Raw genomic sequence first — 20,336 nt, 5'->3', positions numbered from 1 at the left:
TTGAGCTGAAAGTTCTTTATTAGGAAGAAGTCAAATTGTTGAGGGTGGAGATTATTTCCCAAGTTCAGAAGATAAAATCTGGGGAAATACTGGGACTTCCCTGACAGTCTAGTGTTTAAGGCTTAGTCTAATGCAGGGTATGAGTTCGATTTCTGTTCAGGGAGCCACATGCCTTATGGCCTAAAAACCAGAACATAAAAAACAACAGAAACAACATTGTAGCTAAAAAATGACTTTACAATATTTAAATTGTTAAAAGATAGACGACTTTAGGGAAATAGGGTTTTCCAGTTGAGACAGTTAATTCTTAGGTAGATTGATAGGGAATCTGGAACTCTCCAGAGTTCTCCAGGAGAAAAGGGCAAATTATTTTTTTCTACATTATTTTGTCTTAGTCACATGAGACATTTTTTTCTTAAACTCTGAGTTGTTATGACAACAATCTTTGAGATTAACTGTCTTTAAACCCAGAGCTAAGGATTGCACAGCAAAATAATTCATCTTGCTCAGGGGTGTGTTTTTCCTTAAACTTTGTGGTAATGGTTGTATAACAACAATGTATATTGCTTGAGGACATGGTTCTCCTTCATCAGTTCAGTTCAGTTGCTCAGTCTGACTCTTTGCGACCCTGAGATGGCTGAATGGCATCACTGACTCGATGAACGCGAGTCTGAGTGAACTCCAGGAGTTGGTGATGGACAAGAAGGCCTGGCATGCTGCAATTCATGGGGTCGCAAAGAGTTGGACTGAGCGACTGAACTGAACTGGACTCAGCACACCAGATTTCCCTGTCTATCACCAACTCCTGGAGTTTACTCAAACTCATGTCCATTGAGTTGGTGATGCCATCTCCTTCTTAAGAATCTTCTGACTAATCCTGGTATTTTAAAATGTACGTTGTGGAAGTGGGTTTTCTGATGTCTATGTCAGCAGGTTTCTCTGTCCCTTTTTCACTATAATAAAGCTTCTGCCACGCAAAAGCTCTGAGTGATTAAGCCTTGTCTCTGGCCCTGGATCAAAACTGTCTCCTCTGAAAGCCACAAATCTGACACCATTCAACATAAGCTATCACAATGTTCGTCACTCAAGGAATTCAAATGGGAGCTCTGAAATAACCTAGAAGGGTGGGAATGGGTCAGAGGTGGGAGGGAGATTCAGGAGGGAGGGGAAATATATACAGCTATGGTTGATTCATATTAATGTATGATAGTAATCAAACCAGTATTGGAAACCAATCATCAATCAGTTAAAAATAAATATTCTTTTTTAAAAAAGAAATAGGACAGGAACTTAACAGTATCTGTCGGTGAGGGCATTAACCACAACAGCCACCACCTTCTGACAGGCAGCTTGCAACTCTGGGGTGAATTCCTTGCCAAAGTGTCGAGCCAGTGTAATCACCAGTATGTTGCCCAGGAGCTGTGTGGTAGAGATAAAAAAACAAGAACACAATTAGCAGAAGCACCCAATTTGTACTTAGAGTATTTCAGTCTCATCCCAAGCTGTGCTCCTAGAATATAAGGAGAAAGATGGCTGAAGTGTAGTTGTTACTACTGATGTGAAGCCATCCATATCAGCCTGAATTTGTACTGAGAAATGTTTCTTTCTGTCTTAATTCATAACTTATCATTTTTTATTCTTTTGAACTATTTCAAGAAGCAATACATCATTTTGTCTTCCTTGCTTTGAAAGGAAGAGATACGGGAAAAACATGAGACAAAATTTTTAAGTGACTTAAAAGAAGAAAGTCTTAACACTCAAACCCTCAAAATGCTTAAATATAAAAAAGATACTGCAGAGAACAAACAGAGAAAAACAAGAATGAATAAGAAGAAATGATGGCTGAGAACAAAGAAGGTAAAAGAAGCTAAATGGTCCTGAGGAGTTCATGGTGATATAATCAGAATACCTCTTCTCCATTCTGAACTGCGTCCTGCTGCTCAGCCCTCTCCCATGATGGGAGTTTGACCACCAAAAACAGGAAAACTTTAAGGGTCCTATAGACTCACCTTGAAATTCTCAGGGTTCACATGCAGCTTCTCACAGTGCAGCTCACTCAGTGCAGCAAAGAAACGCTTGAGACGGTGGAGATGCTTCAGGCCTTTAGTGAAGGAGTCTAGCACCTTCTTGCCATGGGCCTTCACCTTAGGGTTGTTCATAACAGCATCAGCAGTGGACAAGTCCCCAAAGGACTCAAAGAACCTCCGAGTCCAGGGGTAGACAACCAGCAGCCTAAGGGGTGGAAACAGCATAAGAACAGAGGGAGTCAGCGCCTGCCAGAATCTCAGGCAACAGCTCTGTCCCCACAACCCCAACTGCCATTCATTCTCCTCAAGCCTGCCTTGTAAGCTGAATAGCTGCCTGCCTAGTGTTTCAGCACCAACTTCATCCACCCTCACCCAGCTCCAGAAAGCAATGACAGTATCTTTCTCCTCAACAGTTGGATGCACCATGATATCTGTTTGGGTAGTTGCAAGTTGTGTCAAAAGAAAGTGTAAGCAGCTTGAGCCCTGCTTTTCCTTGTGAGCCCCACCCAGCCTCCTACCCTGTCTGCTTCTGAGAGCAGATTGGCCCAGGGCACAACACAAGTTCATTGGTTTGGGGGAATGTTAAGATGCACTCTTGTTCCTCAGTTCCCTTCATCTGTGATTGGCTGATCCAGTATAACTAGACTCAGAAATTCTACTCTCCCTATTCTTGTCTCTTCTCTTCATTTCCTCCATGCATTGCTTCTACAAATACATCCCCAGTCTCATTCATGTATAAATATTTTAATCTGATGTTATGCAATGGGTCTTATAGTTTAAACCTATGAATTACAGTTTATCTATGAATTTAAAAATTTTAATTCATAGGTAAGAAAACTAAGACCTAGAAAGCAAAAGAACTTCACTCTTTTTCTAGAAATATTTGTAAGATGTTGAAATTGATAAATATGTTGTCATAGATTTAACTTGCTTTCTTTCCTCTTGTATACTTTCCCTTCTCCAGGGGATCTTCCCAACCCAATTTTGGGTCACAAAATTCTGTTTCCCCCATCCCTTCATTGAAATAGATGTACATTAAGTTAATGAAAAATAATAAATGTCTTTCTAGCAGCTACTGAAATAGGCTTATGTTGCATGGATGAAAATGGGAACAATTTAATGAGAAATAAAGAAAAAATCTGCTATTTATGGTATGACTGTAGATAAAATGCAGAGGAATTGTAAGCAAGTTTTATCTTATTCAGGCTGATAAAGTCTGACAGGATTTCTGGGAAAATACCAAATGCAGAAATTTCTACATCTGCATCTTCAGGGAAAAAGTGGAATTGGACCCAGGAATTACAATTCAAAGCAAATTTCATTCTTCTCAATTCAAATAATACTATAATGATATGCAAATATATACTACCAGCAAACCTGGAAAGAAGGAAGGAAGGAAGAAAAAAAGAAAGGGAGGGAGGGAGGGAGGAAGGAAGGAAAGATGGTTGGATGGAAGAAGGGTTTTACAGAAAGGAGAATAATGGAATGAAGGGAATAGAGAGGGAAAAGAATATAAAGAAAAGAGCTTGATAATTCCAAAGTTTGCAAGGCTATAGATAAAGAAAACTGTTCCTACTTTACTAGTGATAATGTAAAACAGTATAACTGATTTTTGAAGTATTTGATGGTGTCTACAGAATCAGAGGGCCTTCACTGGTATCTCAGCTGGTAAAGAATCCATCTGTAATGCAGGAGACCCCAGTTGGATTCCTGGGTTGGGAAGATCTCCTGGAGAAGGGAGAGACTACCTGCTCCAGAATTCTTGGGCTTACCTGATGGCTCAACTGGTGGAAAAATAAAAATAAAAATCCTGCTTGCAATACAGGAAACCAGGGTTCTATCCCTGGGTTGGGAAGATCCCCTGGAGAAGGAAAAGGCTACTCACTCCAGTATTCTGGCCTGGAGAATTCCATGTACTGTATAGTCCATAGGGTTGCAAAGAGTTGGACACAACTGAGTGACTTTGACTTTCACTTTCACTTACTGAAGCAGAAGATGTGTAATACCTATGACCTGGCAATTGAGAAGCATGTTTGTGTGCATCCAAAGACATGTATAGGAACGCTTATAGCATCAACATGCATCAGAATCTCAATTCAGTAGCAACTTTAATGTTCCTAATTTAGTGGAACAGATAAAGTATGGTACAGTAAAAGAATGAATGATTATACAACAATAAAAAGAATCTGTATCACGTGCTGTAATACAGATTCATTGTATAAAATAATGCTGATTAAAAATTACCAGGGACAATAACTCAAATTATGTGATTTATATATAGAAAGATGGACAGTGTGACTATGATTCAGATAACAAGGGGGAATGTTTTGTGATAGGAAGATGCCATGAATGATTTTTACACTATGTCACAGATTTTTTCCTTTAACCTGAAAGTCAAGTAAAATTATTGAAAAATTCAAGGAATGAAGTGACATGATTGATTTGTATTCTTCAAAAATTATTGTGGCATCAGTGTATAAATGGATATAGGAATATAGTGGATATAGGAAAGTAAAATTATCATCTCTGTTTTCAGGCTTGAGCAACTGATGATTTCATAGTCATTAAGATGTTATCAGGCTTCCCTCATGGCTCAGATATTAAAGAATCTGCCTGCAATGTGAGAGACCAGGTTTCAGTCCCTGGGTCAAGAAGATCTCCTGGAGAAGGGAATGGCAAGCCACTCCAGTATTCCTGCCTGGAGAATTCCATGGACAGAAGAAACACCATCTCTATTTTCAGGCTTGAGTACCATTGTCATTAAGATGGGGAACACAAAAAGAAGGCTCAGCTACTATAAATAAATTAGGAAATGATCAGGAGTTCAGTTTTGGACATACTACATTTGATTCACATTTGAGCAACCCAAAATGGGATATTAAATAGTTAGATATCTAGATATGAAGCTCAGAAACAAAGCAATCAATCCAAGAATATACAATGAAACAGGGCACAGAGAACTAGATCATAGTACATCTTATAAACCACTACCACTAACTTGGTAAAACAACAGACAACACACTTTGCAAACATCTCCTTGAAACCTTAGAGGTAGGGGAGGAAGGGATCATTTGTGAGGGAGAGATCATTATCTCACTTCACAAACAAGGAAATTAATTCTAAAAAATATTAACTAAATGGTTCAAGGCATTGTAGCAATACTTTGACCTTATCTGTTAATTCTGAAGTTTTGGCTTTTCACTTTATGCCAGTGGTTTCAGTACAGAAATTTGAAAAGATTTTTACAAAGGTGGCTATGTCCATTACCAGCTCCAAGCAAGAGATGCCTAGGTTTTTTCTTCTTCTGTCAAGAAATTTCCCCTTATTCACCAGACAGGGAACCTGGCTGTCAACCATGACTTCTCCACTCTCATTTCACTGTTTCAAGTCTTCAGGCATCTTTGCCACAGTGGTCCTTTATTTGCACTTTTTTTTCCTTAGTTACATTGCTCCTATCAAGTTGAGTCCTATATCAGTCGCTTTATTATAATCACAGCCAATACTTAAGCCCAGATTCAGGGTAGATTCTGCCTTGTTGGGTCTATACATACACGTGGATCAATTTCACTACAATATCCTATTCATTATGCCACTCTTCTGTGCAAGAAACTTCACTGGTTCTTTTTGTATGCAACAATTGCTTCTTTTCCTGATTTTTCTGGTCTCCCTAGAAGATTCTCCAATTTCTCCTCAGTCAATTAGACCTGACAGGATGAATCTTGAATTTGTCATTTTTCCTCATAAATAGCCATTATCTCTACCAAAGCCTTCATAGAATTAAAAAGGTATTCCAGGACACAGAGCTCCCAAGTAACATAGCATTAATACCATTGAAGATGTACGGAAAATGTTGAGAGCAGATCCCTTGACTGAATGTCTAAAAAGTACCATCTTCATTACACTTAATAACTACTAAAAATATGACTCATATTAAATAAAAGAGGTCCAAAAAGAGCTCTTATCCTGAATCAATACAAATAACAGACTATACAGGTAACCCTATTTTATGTCCTAAGAACTCACTATTAACAGTCATTTTGAGTCTCTCAACAGTGACTCCATTTCTTTCCTTTTTCTAAAGACTTTGTCCATCTCTGGAGTCTACTTTCCCCTCCTAGGATTAACTACCCATTGAAGCCACACTTATAGAATCTTATTAGGGTTCCTTCTAAAACCTCCCCAAACTCTCAGTCCCCAATATTCCCAGTGCCAATAAGAATGTTTTATTTTAGATGAATCAACTTATAAAAGATAAAAACAAAGAGAAAATACAAGGACATTCATTATAGACCATAACTTTTATTTCATTTGTATTACATTGGAGTTATGTCTGGAGTCAAGGTTCTCTGCCCTTATCTTCAGGGGATGCATAATGGGAAACTGGGCCCTCAGATAGGCACCAACGTGGTTGGCCAGGCAGCTAGTGGTACTTGTGGGCCAGAGCATTAGCCACAGCATTGGTCAGCTTCTGCCAGGCAGCCTGCACCTGTGGGGTAAATTCCTTGCTGAAGTGCGTTGCCAAGACAATCAATATCATGTTTCCTAGGAGCTGGGAATAAAAAGAAGACAGTACATAATGAAGAGAAGGTCTCAGGCTGCCCTTCTAACAAACAGATACAACATCCGGTTCCTTCTTCGTAAGAGGGTGAGCAGCTTTCATGGCCATGTTCCCACAAAAGTGCACCATTAGAGACCTGGCATTGGCTTCAGTGACTCCCAGCCTGAACCCCCACTGTGTTACATCCTTCTCCCATTTTCTCTGTCAATGTCCAACCCCGAGCATTGCTGTGGATTGCTTCTCTCCTTTTTTTTAAAGTAAGATTAGAGTGCTCAAAGCGGACTTGATATGCTTATTTTGTCTTCAGATATTACATACATTCAGATTGTTTGGGCACCCACTTGACAAAGAATCCAGAACCTTGTACAGAACATTTCTTCATTGCTGGAGATGAGAGGAGGAAGCCCAAAGCCTGAAAAGTTGCTCTTATGTTGTTCTGTTTAGTCCTGATTCAAAACTCAAAAACCTTGCAGAAGTGTATTCATCAACTTTCATAGAAAATTTCAGTTATCAAAGGAAAGATATTCTTTTCCTTGGCTCAGTTTGTATTCTCCAGGCCAAAACATATAGCTCAAGTTTGGTTAGTGTTCTTCACAACATTTAGTTGTTTTCCTTTTTTTTTTTTTCCCAGAATTATCAGATGGCCAGTGGCTTCCACTGGTCACAGAGTAATTACTTGGTTTTACCTTTGACTTCTGGAACAACCTATCAAAATCAAGCCTTTTTCTGAAATATTACCTCCAAAAAATATTTTGATAGCTTGAGACTTAAGTTTACGTTTTCTACTGTAACCGCAGCACAGAAACCTGGATGAAAGAACAAAGCACAGGCATGCCCAGAACTCACCCTGAAGTTCTCAGGATCCACGTGCAACTTGTCACAGTGCAGCTCACTTAGATCTGCAAAGGTGCCCTTGAGGTCATCCATGTGCTTAATGGCATTTCCAAAGGAGTTCAGCACCTTCCTGCCATGGGCCTTGACCTTGGGGTTACCCATTATGGCAGACTCAGAGCATAAGTTACCAAAACTGTCAAAGAACCTCTGGGTCCATGGGTAGACGATCAGGAGCCTATGGGATGATCATAGTCACAGAACAGATGAGATGTCAGAGTATGTAAGAAACCTAAAGAGTCCCTCTTTTCTGGAACACTTTCTGCCCTTCTGTTCCTGTCCTACCTGTGCCCAGGGCTTACCTTGCCAAGCTGTCACGGCCAACCACCTCCACATTCACCTTGGCCCACAGACTAGCAACAGCCGCCTTCTCCTCAGTAGTAAAATGCACCATGGTGTCTGGGAGCTTACTGGTGATCCTAATGGGCCAGAAGCAAGTCTGTGCCGCAGCTTCTCTGTGTGGCCTTTTATTCCTCATCTGCTGTCCCCAGGCCCTTCCTTCTCCCAATAAAATGAGACTATTGGTCAAAGGTAGGGGGCCACCGCCAGGGGTGGGACTTGGGCAAGGGAGGGTCAGCAAGATGGACATTTGTGTCTCTGATAGTGTCAGTGGCTCTGTCAGGGCTATTCCGCTGTGTTCTCCCCTAGCCTCTGCTGTGCAATTCATATCTCAAAGTCCCTACCGCTATTCCTGAAGTGACCAGTAGGCTGACCACGAAGCATAACTAGAATTAGGATGAACAACTTTTAGAACTCTGTTGAGCATTGTGTCAGGTGTTTACAAGACATAGTTCTGCTGTTCAGCCAGGGTATATTAATAGGAGAAGCCACAGCTCTTCTTGGGTTATCAATGCTTCTAAAGCTTATATGGGGCTCATATTTTGTTGTTCTTGTAACCAAGTAAAATTGATCCCAATCCAGCATCAATTTGGAAAACAGATAGGTAAGACCTGGGTAATGTAGAGAAGAGCTGAACATCACCCCCTTTGCTGTTGAGTTCTGTCAGCATTATGTGCCCTTGTTTGAATAATTCCTTTCACTCTGGTTATATGGAAAGTGTCTCTGACAAGTACATGCATCTGTGTGTTCCTATCAGAGAATGCACTACTGAATGTTGGGAAAATAGGTGCTTCTGTGTTTAGTGAAGAGACTATTAGAATTCTTGGCAATGGCTCTGGATGAACTGAGTCGTCTCATGTGCTGGGTCCACGTTCCTGGCTGAGTGTGACTTTTCTTCACATCTAATCGTTCAAAGGCAACCTTCACTGACAGTACTCCACACACCACTGCCACTGTGATCTAAGGTACTTTGTTCTCACACATCCACATAAGCATTTACAAGACTAGAAAAGGTACATTTCTGGTGGGAGACAGAATGATTCATTTTATTTCAGAACTTGTTTTTTCCACGTTTTGACCTCCAGAAAACTGAGTTGTTTCTCCCTGAGATCACTCTTTCAAATATATATATACATAAAATATAAAAACATTTTTCATTTCTTGTGTGTTTACAGAGGTACTCTAAAATTTAGAGTTCAACCCACGGTATTATATTAATAGTTGAATTTGTACTATTAGAAAGTAAATCCTTTCTGTTTGATACAGTGAGACACTTTTATCTATTTAGCCTGGAAACCACCTAAATGTAAAATGTGGGTAAGGATTGCTGTTTCTGGAAGCTGGTTTACCATGACAGACTGGATCTGTGAGCACTGATTTATGTGAGCACTTTGGTACAGAGATATAAAGAAACTAGTTGGATTACTGTCAAAAGGATTTGCTTCAAGAAAATAGGTCAGAGAAATAAAAAAACAGAAGAGCAAATTATGACCATGTCAGGAATCCCACTCACACTCAGCTGGGGTCTGGCCTGCAGGGTTGGCTCTGGGTACTCTCCATCTTGGCCCTAACGCCCATCTTCAGCAGAGTATGTGCCCCGTGCAAGGCCCCAGACTCAGGGGCTTCTGCAGCTCTGAATGTAGGGGAATAACTGCTCATCTTTGTAGCAAAGCAGGCAATGATTCTGGAACTTACCTCTAACTCCTGTTTTTCTCTCACCCTTTTTAGACAGTCCCTCTCTCTGAGGAGTTTATGGCCTCTCTTCCTTGAAATGCTGTAGCCAATCTGCACATGTGTGTCTCCTCATGGCAACAATCAATATAACATTCCCTCCCTGGTGGTCCAGTGGCTAAGACTCACAACAACCAATGCAGGGGCCCCAGGAGTATTGTGTCTTGTGCGCCAGGAGTATTGTGACACTAGATCCTACATGTCACATTTAAAGTTCCTGCATGGTGTCCTGCATGGTGTAAAGAAGATTGAAGATCTCTCCTGCTGCAACTAAGACCTGGCAGAGCCAAATAAATCAATAAATACAAATAAATATTTTAAAAAAGAAAACAAAACCAGTCTGAAAAGAAAATTAACCTTCCTAGGCGCTCTCTTCACTTTAACCAGACAGTTCCTTAGTAAAACCCAGGGCCCAGTTCTTTGAAGTTGACTTTGAAAAGAGGTATCCCCTGCTCTGACCTCAACCCCTCCCATCCTGAGTCTCCTCTTACAAGGGCTGTGACAAACCAGTTGCTTTTAGAAAATGTGTTCTTAGAATGGAATGACATCCTTGGCTGAATGTTGCCATCTTAATACCTGGACTAATTTTCCTGTAAATAACTTCCACTTTGGTACTCTACCTACATCCAGAACCTTTGCCTTCACTAAAGTCTATTTTCAGACCCACTTAATTGTCTGGTCCTAAGGAGTTCTTGTCCCCTGACACCTTTCCCCTCCTACCAGAATGCTCCCATATCTTTAACTGGAATAACTCATGACTATATGTTTCTCCCAAGTGTATGTCCCAACCACATCCCTTTGGTGCTCTGTTTTTAATTTTCCTGCAGGAATCTCTACTTCATGAAAAAATTGAATGGTGAGCCCCCCAACCCCCCAAATACGGTTCAACATAGAATCCCTAAGGTTTTCACATATTTAAGAGCACATAAGAGAAGCAGACCTGAGGACAATACAGAACTCTTAGCAGAGCGTTACTGCTACTGATACTATTGTTGTTGCTATTATTATTATTAGAACAATAAAGCTGTTCCTTGGTGACACTCTACCACTGGGCAGGGCCCTCAGCGAGACAAGGCTCTCACCTTGTGGGTGAGGGTGTTTGCCAGTCCAGTCACCATCGTCTTCCAGGCAGCCTGGACTTAGGGGTTAATTCTGTATCAAAATGGCTTGCCAGACAATCACTAGCACAATTTCCAGGAGCTGTGAAGGTAGAGAGAGATAACAGATGTGCACAGTGAGCAGAGAGTTGCAGGCTGGCCTCTCTGCTTTCATTTAGAACTGAGTCATATCAACTTCCCACAAAGCCTGGGGCCTGCCTTGTCCTTAAGCACAGCTAGTTTGTTCCCCTTGCTAGACTAGGACTTGACCATGATTTCCCTCCCCTTATCTTCCTAGCACCATCAACGTCATATTTTGTGGGCTTAAAAATAAACACTCACAGCTTTATTATTGTACTCACTCCAGTCCACGTGTTCTAGCTGTCGTCCTCCCTCCGAGACACTTCATCCCACTTCTGAATTTATAGGATGCAAACTTGAAATGGCTGTCTAGAAACAATTCTGTACAAGATTCAAGTACAGAATGATCCCATAGACTGTAGCCTGCCAGGCTCCTCCCTCCATGGGGATTCTCCAGGCAAGAATATTAAAGTGGGTTGCCAGGCTGTCCTTCAGGGGATCTTCCCAACCTAGGGATGGAACCCAGGTCTCCCTCATTGAAAGCGGATTTTTTACCATCTGAGCCACAGGGAAGCCCTAAGTATGAAGAGCCTTAGCAATGTATTTGTGAACTCTAGGTTCTTTCCTTCGGAGAAGGCAACAGCACCCCACTCCAGTACTCTTGCCTAGAAAATCCCATGGATGGAGGAGCCTGGTAGGCTTCAGTCCACAGGGTCACTAAGAGTCAGACAGGACTGAGCGACTTCACTTTCACTTTTCACTTTCATGCATTGGAGAAGGAAATGGCAACCCACTCCAGTGTTCTTTCCTAGAGAATCCCAGGGATGGGGGAGCCTGGTGGGCTGCCGTCTATGGGGTCACACAGAGTCAGACACGACTGAAGTGACTTGGCAGCAGCAGCAGCAGCAGGTTCTTTCCTTAATACAGAGCCAGCATATGCTACATCAACATTTCTCCTTTGCATTTTTTTTCTGCCTCCAGGAGAAGAAGTGAAAAATAACAAGTAAAGGTACAGTTCCTTTCATACAATTATACTTTCCAGTAGACAATTTCCTCATCTCTATATAGGTTTCTTCTAAAAGTCAATAGAGTCCAAACAAACCTCTCTAGCCTTTTGAAAGCAGTCTTTAGGCCCCAGTGCATTACCTCTTGGGCTTAGCTCAGTCTTCTGGAGTTTCTTTCCTTTCAACCTCAATATTTCCAAATGTTTCACCTCCCACAGCTATCCTTCTTTCCTTATCATCCCTCTGTTTTTGGACTCATCTCTTCTCTTTCCTCTAGACCTGTCTTGCCGATTCCTCAAATTTAAGCATTGAATTTTCCATTTCCTCACAAAACAATCTTTTATTTTCACCAAAGCTCAATCAGTTTTAATAATAATAACTATCTTTATAGCTAAATTATTTTTTAAAAAGCATTATCACTAGAAAAAAAAGATCATATATATTTATGAATACATATACATATATAATGCAGATAGAGTTTATAGATAACATAAATAGTACCACTAAAAGATAGAAGTTATAGATAATGTCAATTATTTTTAGAGAAAGAGATAGAGAGCTTATGTTCCAATTAGTGAACTAAAGATGTGAAGTATATTAATGTATTTAATTCTCACAAAATTGATTTTGATAAACATGATCAGTGAATGAGAGCTTAAGGTATTAAGTGATGCATCTCAAATTGTACAGTTAGTAAGATGCTCAAATTCAAACTAAAGCTGCAGATTCTTAGGTGTTAGGGCTGGCTCCCCATTAGTATAAATGACAACACTGGGGAAAGGCCAGGCAAGGGTCTTTGATTGTACTCTGAGAAACACATTCCATCTCAGGAAAGCTGATCAAACACTATGTTTCTTACATTAAATAAAATTAACTATGTTTTTTCAAGCTTTCATTCCCATGGGTCTTCAAATATTCATTCAATAACTATTGGTTGAATGACTTTGTGTTATAATTGTTCTATGTACTGGAGATAGACAAAGAAGAAAACTTTCTTCTTTATCTAATTTTCAGATGGAAGATAGAGAAAATGAACAAGTAAACCCATCAACAAATAATTTGAGCTATTATCATTTGCTGTGAAGGAAATTAATATCTGGCCATAATAGGAGAGGGACACAATTATGTCAGGAATAAGTCTCTCTAAGATGGTCATAGTTGAGGCAGCCCAGAATGAAAAGAAGGAATCGGTCAGTGGAGAGTATTAGGACAGAGGTCCCAAAAGTTGAGATAGTGGATCCAAATCTCTAAGGAACATAAAACAAACATCTGATATGCTAGAGATATGAGTGATGGGCTTGTGTGGTTGACATATAAATAGTAAAAGTGAGAGTGGCAGAAAATATTGTTGCAGAGAAAGCATAAACCTAATAACTTAGAACTTCTCTTAAGTGATAGGGAGTAAGAAGCCATTATAGGATTTTAAACCTGGTAATGACAATCTTTAAGCCCTCTGACTCTTAGATTAATATTATCAGATAATTGTTTTATCACATTATTTTTCTCAGCTAGCTTTTATGGTCTATCAGCAATAATTAGACATCTTTTCATCTATTAAACATTTGAGTCCTCTAGACCTGAATATATGCACATATGTGTGTGTGTAAATTATATGCTTTTGTTTTCAGTTAAATTGTCTTGAACTTGTGAGATCTAGATCTGAACCTACATCATTAAGGAATGAAGAATGTATCTTTTGCCTGCTCCTTCATCATCACCATCCCTGACCCTTTGCTATTCAGAGTCAGAACAATAGTTGAGAGGCAAGAAGGATGAAAAAGAGATTGATTGATTTAAAAAACTACATTGCTCTCATTTGTTAACTGACTGGGTGAACAGATTTGGTGCCAAGGAGAGCCTCTCTTTATTCTGCTTAGGAGCATAATAAAAGGCAATAGGGGACTTCCTTGATGGTCCTGTGGACAAGAATCCTCCTTAGAATGCAGGGGACATGGGTTCAATCCCCTGATTGGGGAACTAGGATCCCACATGCTACAGGGCAACTAAGCCTGTGAGGTGCAACAAAGATCTCCCATCCATTATTGAGATTCAATGCAGTCAAATCAATAAATAGGCAACAGAGCACAGAGACACCAGTGTGCTGACAGTAGGCAACAATGTAATCACTGGTCTCCTAGCCCTACTGGGATCTTCCCAACCCAGGGATTGAACCCAGGTCTCCTGCATTGCAGGTGGATTCTTTACCTGTTGAGCCACAGGGGAAGCCCCTATTGCAAACATGAAAGGCCAAATTAGAAGATAATTCACAGGACATATTGTAATTAATGTGTGGGAGCAATAAAATGAATGCCTCATAGAGTTAAATTTGCCAATCCTCAAGAGAACAGTTTAACTCAAAGCCTGGAGCTCATGATTCCCTGAGAAATCTGGCAGTGACTCCCTCAAGGATGATTCAGTTACTACTTCTCTTACAGGAAGTCCCCAGGCCATTGCAGGCCTCTTCTTGTTAGAAACAGGCTGTGAGTTTTCTCATCTCTGCCAGCCCCTTCCTTCTCATCCACCCTAGCCAATCAGAAAACACGTCCTCTTCACTCTTCCCTTCTTCATCCTTCACTTTTTGCAGACCTCCTTGACCTTCTTCCAGGGCTTCCCTGGTGGCTCAGTGGTAAAGAATCTGCCCGCCAAACAAGAGACACAGGTTCAATCACTGGGTCAGGAAGATCCCCTGGAGGAGGAAATGGCAACCAGCTCCAGCATTTTTGCCAGGAAAATCCCATGGATAGAGGAGCTGGGTCTACTACAGTCCATCAGTTCAGTCGCTCAGTCGTGTTCGACTCTTGCAACCCCATGAATCACAGCACGCCAGGGCTCCCTGTCCATCACCAACTCCCAGAGTTCACCCAAACTCACGTCCATTGAGTCAGTGATGCCATCCAGCCATCTCATCCTCTGTCATCCCCTTCTCCTCATGCCCCCAATCCCTCCCAGCATCAAAGTCTTTTCCAATGAGTCAACTCTTCACATGAGGTGGCCAAAGTACTGGAGTTTCAGATTTAGCATCAGTCCTTCCAAAGAACACTCAGGACTGATCTCCTTTAGGATGGACTGGTTGGATCTCCTTGCAGTCCAAGGGACTCTCAAGAGTCTTCTCCAACACCACAGTTCAAAGCATCAATTCTTCGGCACTCAGCCTTCTTCACAGTCCAACTCTCACAGCCTTACATGACCACTGGAAAAATATAGCCTTGACTAGACAAACCTTTGTTGGCAAAGTAATATCTCTGCTTTTCAATATGCTATCTAGTTTGGTCATAACTTTCCTTCCAAGGAGTAAGCGTCTTTTAATTTCATGGCTGCAATCACCATCTGCAGTGATTTTAGAGCCCCCCAAAATAAAGTCTGACATTGTTTCCACTTTTTCCCCATCTATTTGCCATGAAGTGATGGGACCAGATGCCATAATCTTAGTTTTCTGAATGTTGAGCTTTAAGTCAACTTTTTCACTCTCCTCTTTCACTTTCATCAAGAGGCTCTTTAGTTCCTCTTCAGTCCATAGGGTCACAAAAAGTCAAACACAGACTAACACACTGCTTTTCTTGGATTGAAGCCATTATGTCTGTTCTCTTCAATTAGTATCCATGTCTAGTCTCTGCAATTTTCAACTCATTTTGTGTGAATTAAGCAGATTACTTCCACCCTCCAAATCCTATTCCTTGAGTCATTTAAAGTTCTTAGAATACTTATTATTTACTCTTGCTACTATCATAGTAACACTTTTTATTTTTATGTTCAAAGCTTTATGTTATCTAGTCTTTCCTAATCCTCTATCTATATCTCTCTCTTCCACTTCCAGAAAGCCATTTTCATGCATGTTGCCAAGCCCTGGCTGGCTAATTTTAGACTACAAGACTGCGAGGGTAACAGGCAGGAAGGCCAGGGGTCTCCAAATGGAGGAAGCAGTCTGCAAGTGTCAGATTTTTTTTTCTCTCTCTTAAGCTGCAGAAAGAAACAAACTACAAGTGTTAGATTATTTTTTCCCCCTTCTCTATACAAGCTTGAAAAGAGGTTTCTTTTAAAATTCTATGTTGCCATGATGACACCTGGCTCCATCTGAATTTAATTTTTCTCAAACCTTGAGCTAACCAATGTGTTTTTCTAATGGAAATATTTTTCTTAAGCTATGTTAATGAACTATGTACTTACCCTAGGTTCTGTCTTTCTTCAAGTCCATTCCACTCAAGACTCAGAAACAATAAGGGCTCAACAAACCTGTATGTTTTACTCCTACATTGTTCTCCTAATCTATGTTAATGAAACTATGTATTTACTTGGAAACCTGCCTTTCTTTGAGACTCATGGCAATTGTTTTATGGCCCAGGATGACTTACCTGGTGCCAATGTTATCTCAAAATGTATGTTGTGGGTGAGGGGTCTGGTGCCACTCTGAGTTGTGAGACATCTACTTTTTCTAACAGTTTGCTGATAGGTATACAACATTCTGCTTAAGGCTAGCAGGGGGGCACTCTTTCTGCCCCCTTCTGATTTGTCAGAAGCTTTCTTTATCTCTTTTATACTTTAATAAGCTTTATCACACAAAAGCCTGAGCAATCAAGCCTCTTCACTGGTCCCAGATTGAATTCCTCTTCTCCATAGGGCAAGAATCCCAGCGTCTTTCATGGCTAAGCAACAACCTTTCAAGACTTTGTTAGTATCTTATGTCCTATGTGAAGCCTTTGTCATCCTCCTGTTTCCCCAATTCATATACTATCTTAACTCTGTACATTACATTCAATCAGAATATGATGCAGAATGATTTCAAGTGTATTAGTCTTGGCTTTGTATGGAGACAGTGAAATCCTTTAGAAAGGGGTACGTTATTGTTGGTTCATGGAGATTTTTTTGAAAATTCTCAGTCATCCCTCAACTCATCTCCTTGTCTCCAATTTAATCTCATAAGATATATGACAACTTAGTTGAGTCGAAATGTACATTAGAGCAAACTGAAATAGTAATCTGAGTCTAGATGATGAATCCCTACAAAACTTTTACTTTTTTCTGCAAACTCTCTGACATGTACCATAAATCTATCTTGTTTTTTTCTCAGATACCACTTACTACTTCTGCCTTCTACTTCCACCACTACTACTTTTGCATGATACAGTAAGTTTTTGCTACACTGCCCTGTGGCAGTCAGTCCCCAACCACTAAAATAAACATTTCCAACCACAGAAAACTTCTTTCCCCACCTTAGCTTTCTCTCAATTATCCTGAACCCTACCAGAATGTCTGTCTTCCACTGATGAGTTCCTCACTTACTTCTTTCTAAAAAAACTCTTATTTCTTCCTATGTCTCTCCACAGTCTTCAGCTAATGAACCATTTCTCCTTTACCATGAGATTAAATGACAGAGAAGACACAATGTTGATTCTTGATCACTGAATAGAATGTACTTTATTAAACAGAAGCTGGGTTCTCAAGGCCAAACCCCAGTCCCCATGGGCAAAAGGAAGGTTCTGGGGACACAAAATGGTGAATTGAGAAGAGGATTCAGTGGTATTTGTGGGCCAGAGCAGTGGCAACACCAGATACCAGCTTCTGCCAGGCAGCCTGCACGTCAGGGGTGAATTCTCTGCCAAAGTGAGTAGCCAGAATAATCACAATCACATTGCCCAGGAGCTGTTGGGTGAGAGACAGAATGACAATTAGGCATGCCAAGTATAAGTTTCCTAAATAAATGAAGAAAATAATGGCTTAGTACCTACACCCACTCCTAAGTCCACATCTTAAACTGCTCTGTGGGTTGTATCTACACAATAAACTCAGATGAGCTAGTACGTCAGTTGATTTAAATTCTATGAGCCCTCTATTCAACATTTTGTCTACCTATATCCCCTGCCTTTCTCCTATTTCACTATTTTTATTTACCTCTCTCCCTATCTTTAATTCTATTCATAGGATTTCAAGGGTGCATGGGTTCTTAAAAAGAGTTTAGTCAATCCTCCAATCAATGCAGCTATAAGCCTCCACTTAGTAACAATATTGATGGGTAATTTAATAGAAACTGGTCAACTTTCTTTGAGACAATCTGCCTAAAAATTATTCTCCCAAATATCTTCCTAAACTTTAATTATCAGGAATCACATAAGATATTTCCCCTTTCTTGAGATCAGACTTCATCTATCAAAAGCCATATTTTATTTCTTCTTGAAAAAATATTCTTTTTTTAAAACATTTTCTGGGGTAAATACATCCATTTCTGACAGAAGTTCCTGAAAAATTTTAAGCAAACTAAACACTGCTCATTGTGGTGTTGTGGTGCTAGTGATAAAGAACCTGGAGAATCCCATGTACAGAGGAGCCTGATGGACTACAGTCCATGGGGTCACAAAGAGTCTGACACCTGAAGCACTTAGCATGCATGTGCTGTAAGGCTGCTTGTAGCTCTTTATGGTCACTAGTCGTGAATCAAGGTGGTCTCAGTATGCCCACTAGAAGTCGGTCCTCCTAAAACCTAGTTTATGATTTCTGAGATCTTTACTAGTCTTTCCAATTAAAGACTCAACTTCCATTATTGTTATTCCAAAGTAAAAAAGCAAAACGGACACATGAACACTTCCGGAACTCACCCTGAAGTTCTCAGGATCCACGTGCAACTTGTCACAGTGCAGCTCACTCAGCTTAGCGAAGGCACCTTTGAGGTTATCCAAGTTCTTAATAGCTTCTCCGAAGGAGGTCAGCACCTTCTTGCCATGGGCCTTGACCTTGGGGTTTCCCATTATGGCAGAGGCAGAGGACAGGTTGCCAAAACTGTCAAAGAACCTCTGGGTCCAGGGGTAGACGACCAGGAGCCTATGAGGTGAAAACACAGCAGATGGAAAATAAGCGAATTGAAAAATTTTTGAAGAATTTGCTGGTCAATTTGCCAGGCTCATATTCACCACCCTCCCCTATGAAGTCCACTTCCTACCTGCCCAGAGCCTCGCCTCCAGCCTCTTCCACATTGACTTTGCCCCACAGGCCAGTGATAGCAGCCTTCTCCTCAGCAGTAAAATGCACCATGATGTCAAGTCTTGGAGCTTACAGGTGATCACAGAAGCATCAGAAGCAAGTCTGTGTGGTTGCTGGATGCTGTGGCCTTTTATTCTTTACTGCTGAACTTCTGCCCCCTTGCTCCCCCTTGTCCTTTGAAGTCATTGGCCAAGGTTAGGCTGTGTCCCTCAGGGGTGGAGTCAGGTCAGCTGATGGTCAGCAAGGAAGATGTATATTGAGTATGTGATAACATGTTTGTTCTTGAGGCATCCTTCCTTTGTTAGCTACTCCACCATCCTCAGCACAATTTTCCACTCATACCCCATTTCCCCCTCAGCTCTTCTCATGTCATCCTCCACGATGGCATCCATCTCTCCCATTCTCCTTCTTCCAGAATGATCCTTGGAGTGTAGCTAAGCACCAGGCAAGGAAGGAGTTCTATTCAAACCATTTTAGCATTGGTTAAGGATGATGAGATGGGGAGAGCATGACAAAAACACACTCAAGATAAAAAATAAACTGTGGGCAAGAAAATCAATCAGTTCTACCTCTCTTAAGGAGTGTGTTATAGCCAAGATCTGGATTTTAATTTTCCAAGGGAGAAAAAAATAAAAAACACATATATGGTTACTTCATGAAGCTGAATGGAAATGCAAAGGATCTACGATAGAACTAAGAGATCAATCCCAGATTAGAGTATCCAAAGGTTATTTCATAGAGAGAACAGGTAGAATAAGCTTGCATCCTGTGCTTCCAAGGAACTCTGTCCATTTCTCTGTGACAACATGGGAGGAAACTGTCTACTCTGGAGACATTGTCCTGAGTGTTCTTCCTGGTTTTCCCTACTTATTTATACCAGTGAGGCAGCTAAGTAGTCTGAAATTATTTAAAACTATGACTTGTGATCACACTAAGGAATAGATGAATTGATATGAGACACTAGGAGTTGGAGTATGTTTAATGTTTGTTGAAGCCAGCAATGATGGAGACTTCAAATTTCTCTAGTGTCCTTGTTTTGTTTTGTATGTTGATGTCCCTGTTGTCTGTAGGCTTCCCTAAGAACACAACATCATGAAACAGAGTCTGCCCCTTACAACTTTTTCAGCTGCAATCTGCTGTTACTTTACTGGAGTCCTGTTGATATGATGGTAAAGAATGAGGGAGGAGAAGCAGCCTATAATTGCATAATTAAAAGTCAGCCTTTAGTGGATCAGTTTTCCTGGGCTGTGACCTTCACAAGTATTTCTTAGCTCCACCCCCGCCTCAAGAAAAATAGAAAAGACTCCCTGGACTAGACTACCTAACCTAGGATGGTGCAATTCTAGGTCAAGAGAGCAGATATAGTATCACTGAAGTAGAAGGCCAATGAAAGGGCAAGAAATGTCTGGCTACTCAGTGAAGAATAGCCCTTGTGTGAATAAGAGTATTTTTTTTTCTATATTTGGTTTGCAATGTTATGTTAGTTTCAGGTGTTCAGCAAAGCAACTCAGTTACACAGTAAGCCCCTGTATATGAACCTTCAAGTTACAAACTTTCGAAGATGCAAACATGTGTTCCATCAGCTTCAGGTGTGAGTGAAATTGCAGCTTGTTCTCCATCTCCTATTGCTGATGATCCT

At 40.7% G+C, this 20,336-nt stretch overlaps 3 protein-coding genes across 3 annotated transcripts; all 3 read right to left on the bottom strand.

Annotated features, from left to right (window-relative positions):
* On the bottom strand, window positions 1–2,522 carry LOC138420301 (hemoglobin subunit beta-like). Its single transcript, XM_069553425.1, has 3 exons — window positions 2,362–2,522; window positions 2,010–2,232; window positions 1–1,419 (listed from the first exon to the last, which is right to left on the bottom strand). Exons 1-3 carry the CDS (start codon window positions 2,451–2,453, stop codon window positions 1,291–1,293), a joined length of 444 nt encoding a protein of 147 aa, XP_069409526.1. The 5' UTR covers window positions 2,454–2,522; the 3' UTR covers window positions 1–1,290.
* Window positions 2,523–6,361: 3,839 nt separating this feature from the next.
* Window positions 6,362–7,870, bottom strand: LOC138420004 (hemoglobin subunit epsilon-2). Its single transcript, XM_069552969.1, has 3 exons — window positions 7,779–7,870; window positions 7,432–7,654; window positions 6,362–6,576 (listed from the first exon to the last, which is right to left on the bottom strand). The coding sequence occupies exons 1-3, from the start codon at window positions 7,868–7,870 to the stop codon at window positions 6,448–6,450; spliced, it is 444 nt and encodes a 147-aa protein (XP_069409070.1). The 3' UTR covers window positions 6,362–6,447.
* Window positions 7,871–17,110: 9,240 nt separating this feature from the next.
* On the bottom strand, window positions 17,111–18,927 carry HBE1 (hemoglobin subunit epsilon 1). The gene is made up of 3 exons (XM_069553426.1): window positions 18,657–18,927; window positions 18,316–18,538; window positions 17,111–17,365 (listed from the first exon to the last, which is right to left on the bottom strand). Exons 1-3 carry the CDS (start codon window positions 18,746–18,748, stop codon window positions 17,237–17,239), a joined length of 444 nt encoding a protein of 147 aa, XP_069409527.1. The 5' UTR covers window positions 18,749–18,927; the 3' UTR covers window positions 17,111–17,236.
* Between the last annotated feature and the right edge of the window lie 1,409 nt (window positions 18,928–20,336).

The sequence above is a fragment of the Ovis canadensis genome, chromosome 15, assembly GCF_042477335.2.
Source record: "Ovis canadensis isolate MfBH-ARS-UI-01 breed Bighorn chromosome 15, ARS-UI_OviCan_v2, whole genome shotgun sequence".
Lineage (NCBI taxonomy): Eukaryota > Metazoa > Chordata > Mammalia > Artiodactyla > Bovidae > Ovis > Ovis canadensis.
This window is presented reverse-complemented; position numbering and strand designations above follow the sequence as displayed.

Coding starts and splice junctions, on each gene's coding strand:
- LOC138420004 (XM_069552969.1), bottom strand. CDS start 7,870: ATGGTGCATTTTACTACTGAGGAGAAGGCGGCTGTTGCTAGTCTGTGG. Junction 7,655..7,778: donor GGCCGTGACAGCTTGGCAAG/GTAAGCCCTGGG, acceptor ATCATCCCATAG/GCTCCTGATCGTCTACCCAT. Junction 6,577..7,431: donor TGGATCCTGAGAACTTCAGG/GTGAGTTCTGGG, acceptor TTTTATTCCCAG/CTCCTAGGAAACATGATATT.
- LOC138420301 (XM_069553425.1), bottom strand. CDS start 2,453: ATGGTGCATCCAACTGTTGAGGAGAAAGATACTGTCATTGCTTTCTGG. Junction 2,233..2,361: donor GGTGCTGAAACACTAGGCAG/GCAGCTATTCAG, acceptor TCCACCCCTTAG/GCTGCTGGTTGTCTACCCCT. Junction 1,420..2,009: donor TGAACCCTGAGAATTTCAAG/GTGAGTCTATAG, acceptor TCTACCACACAG/CTCCTGGGCAACATACTGGT.
- HBE1 (XM_069553426.1), bottom strand. CDS start 18,748: ATGGTGCATTTTACTGCTGAGGAGAAGGCTGCTATCACTGGCCTGTGG. Junction 18,539..18,656: donor GGAGGCGAGGCTCTGGGCAG/GTAGGAAGTGGA, acceptor TTCACCTCATAG/GCTCCTGGTCGTCTACCCCT. Junction 17,366..18,315: donor TGGATCCTGAGAACTTCAGG/GTGAGTTCCGGA, acceptor CTCACCCAACAG/CTCCTGGGCAATGTGATTGT.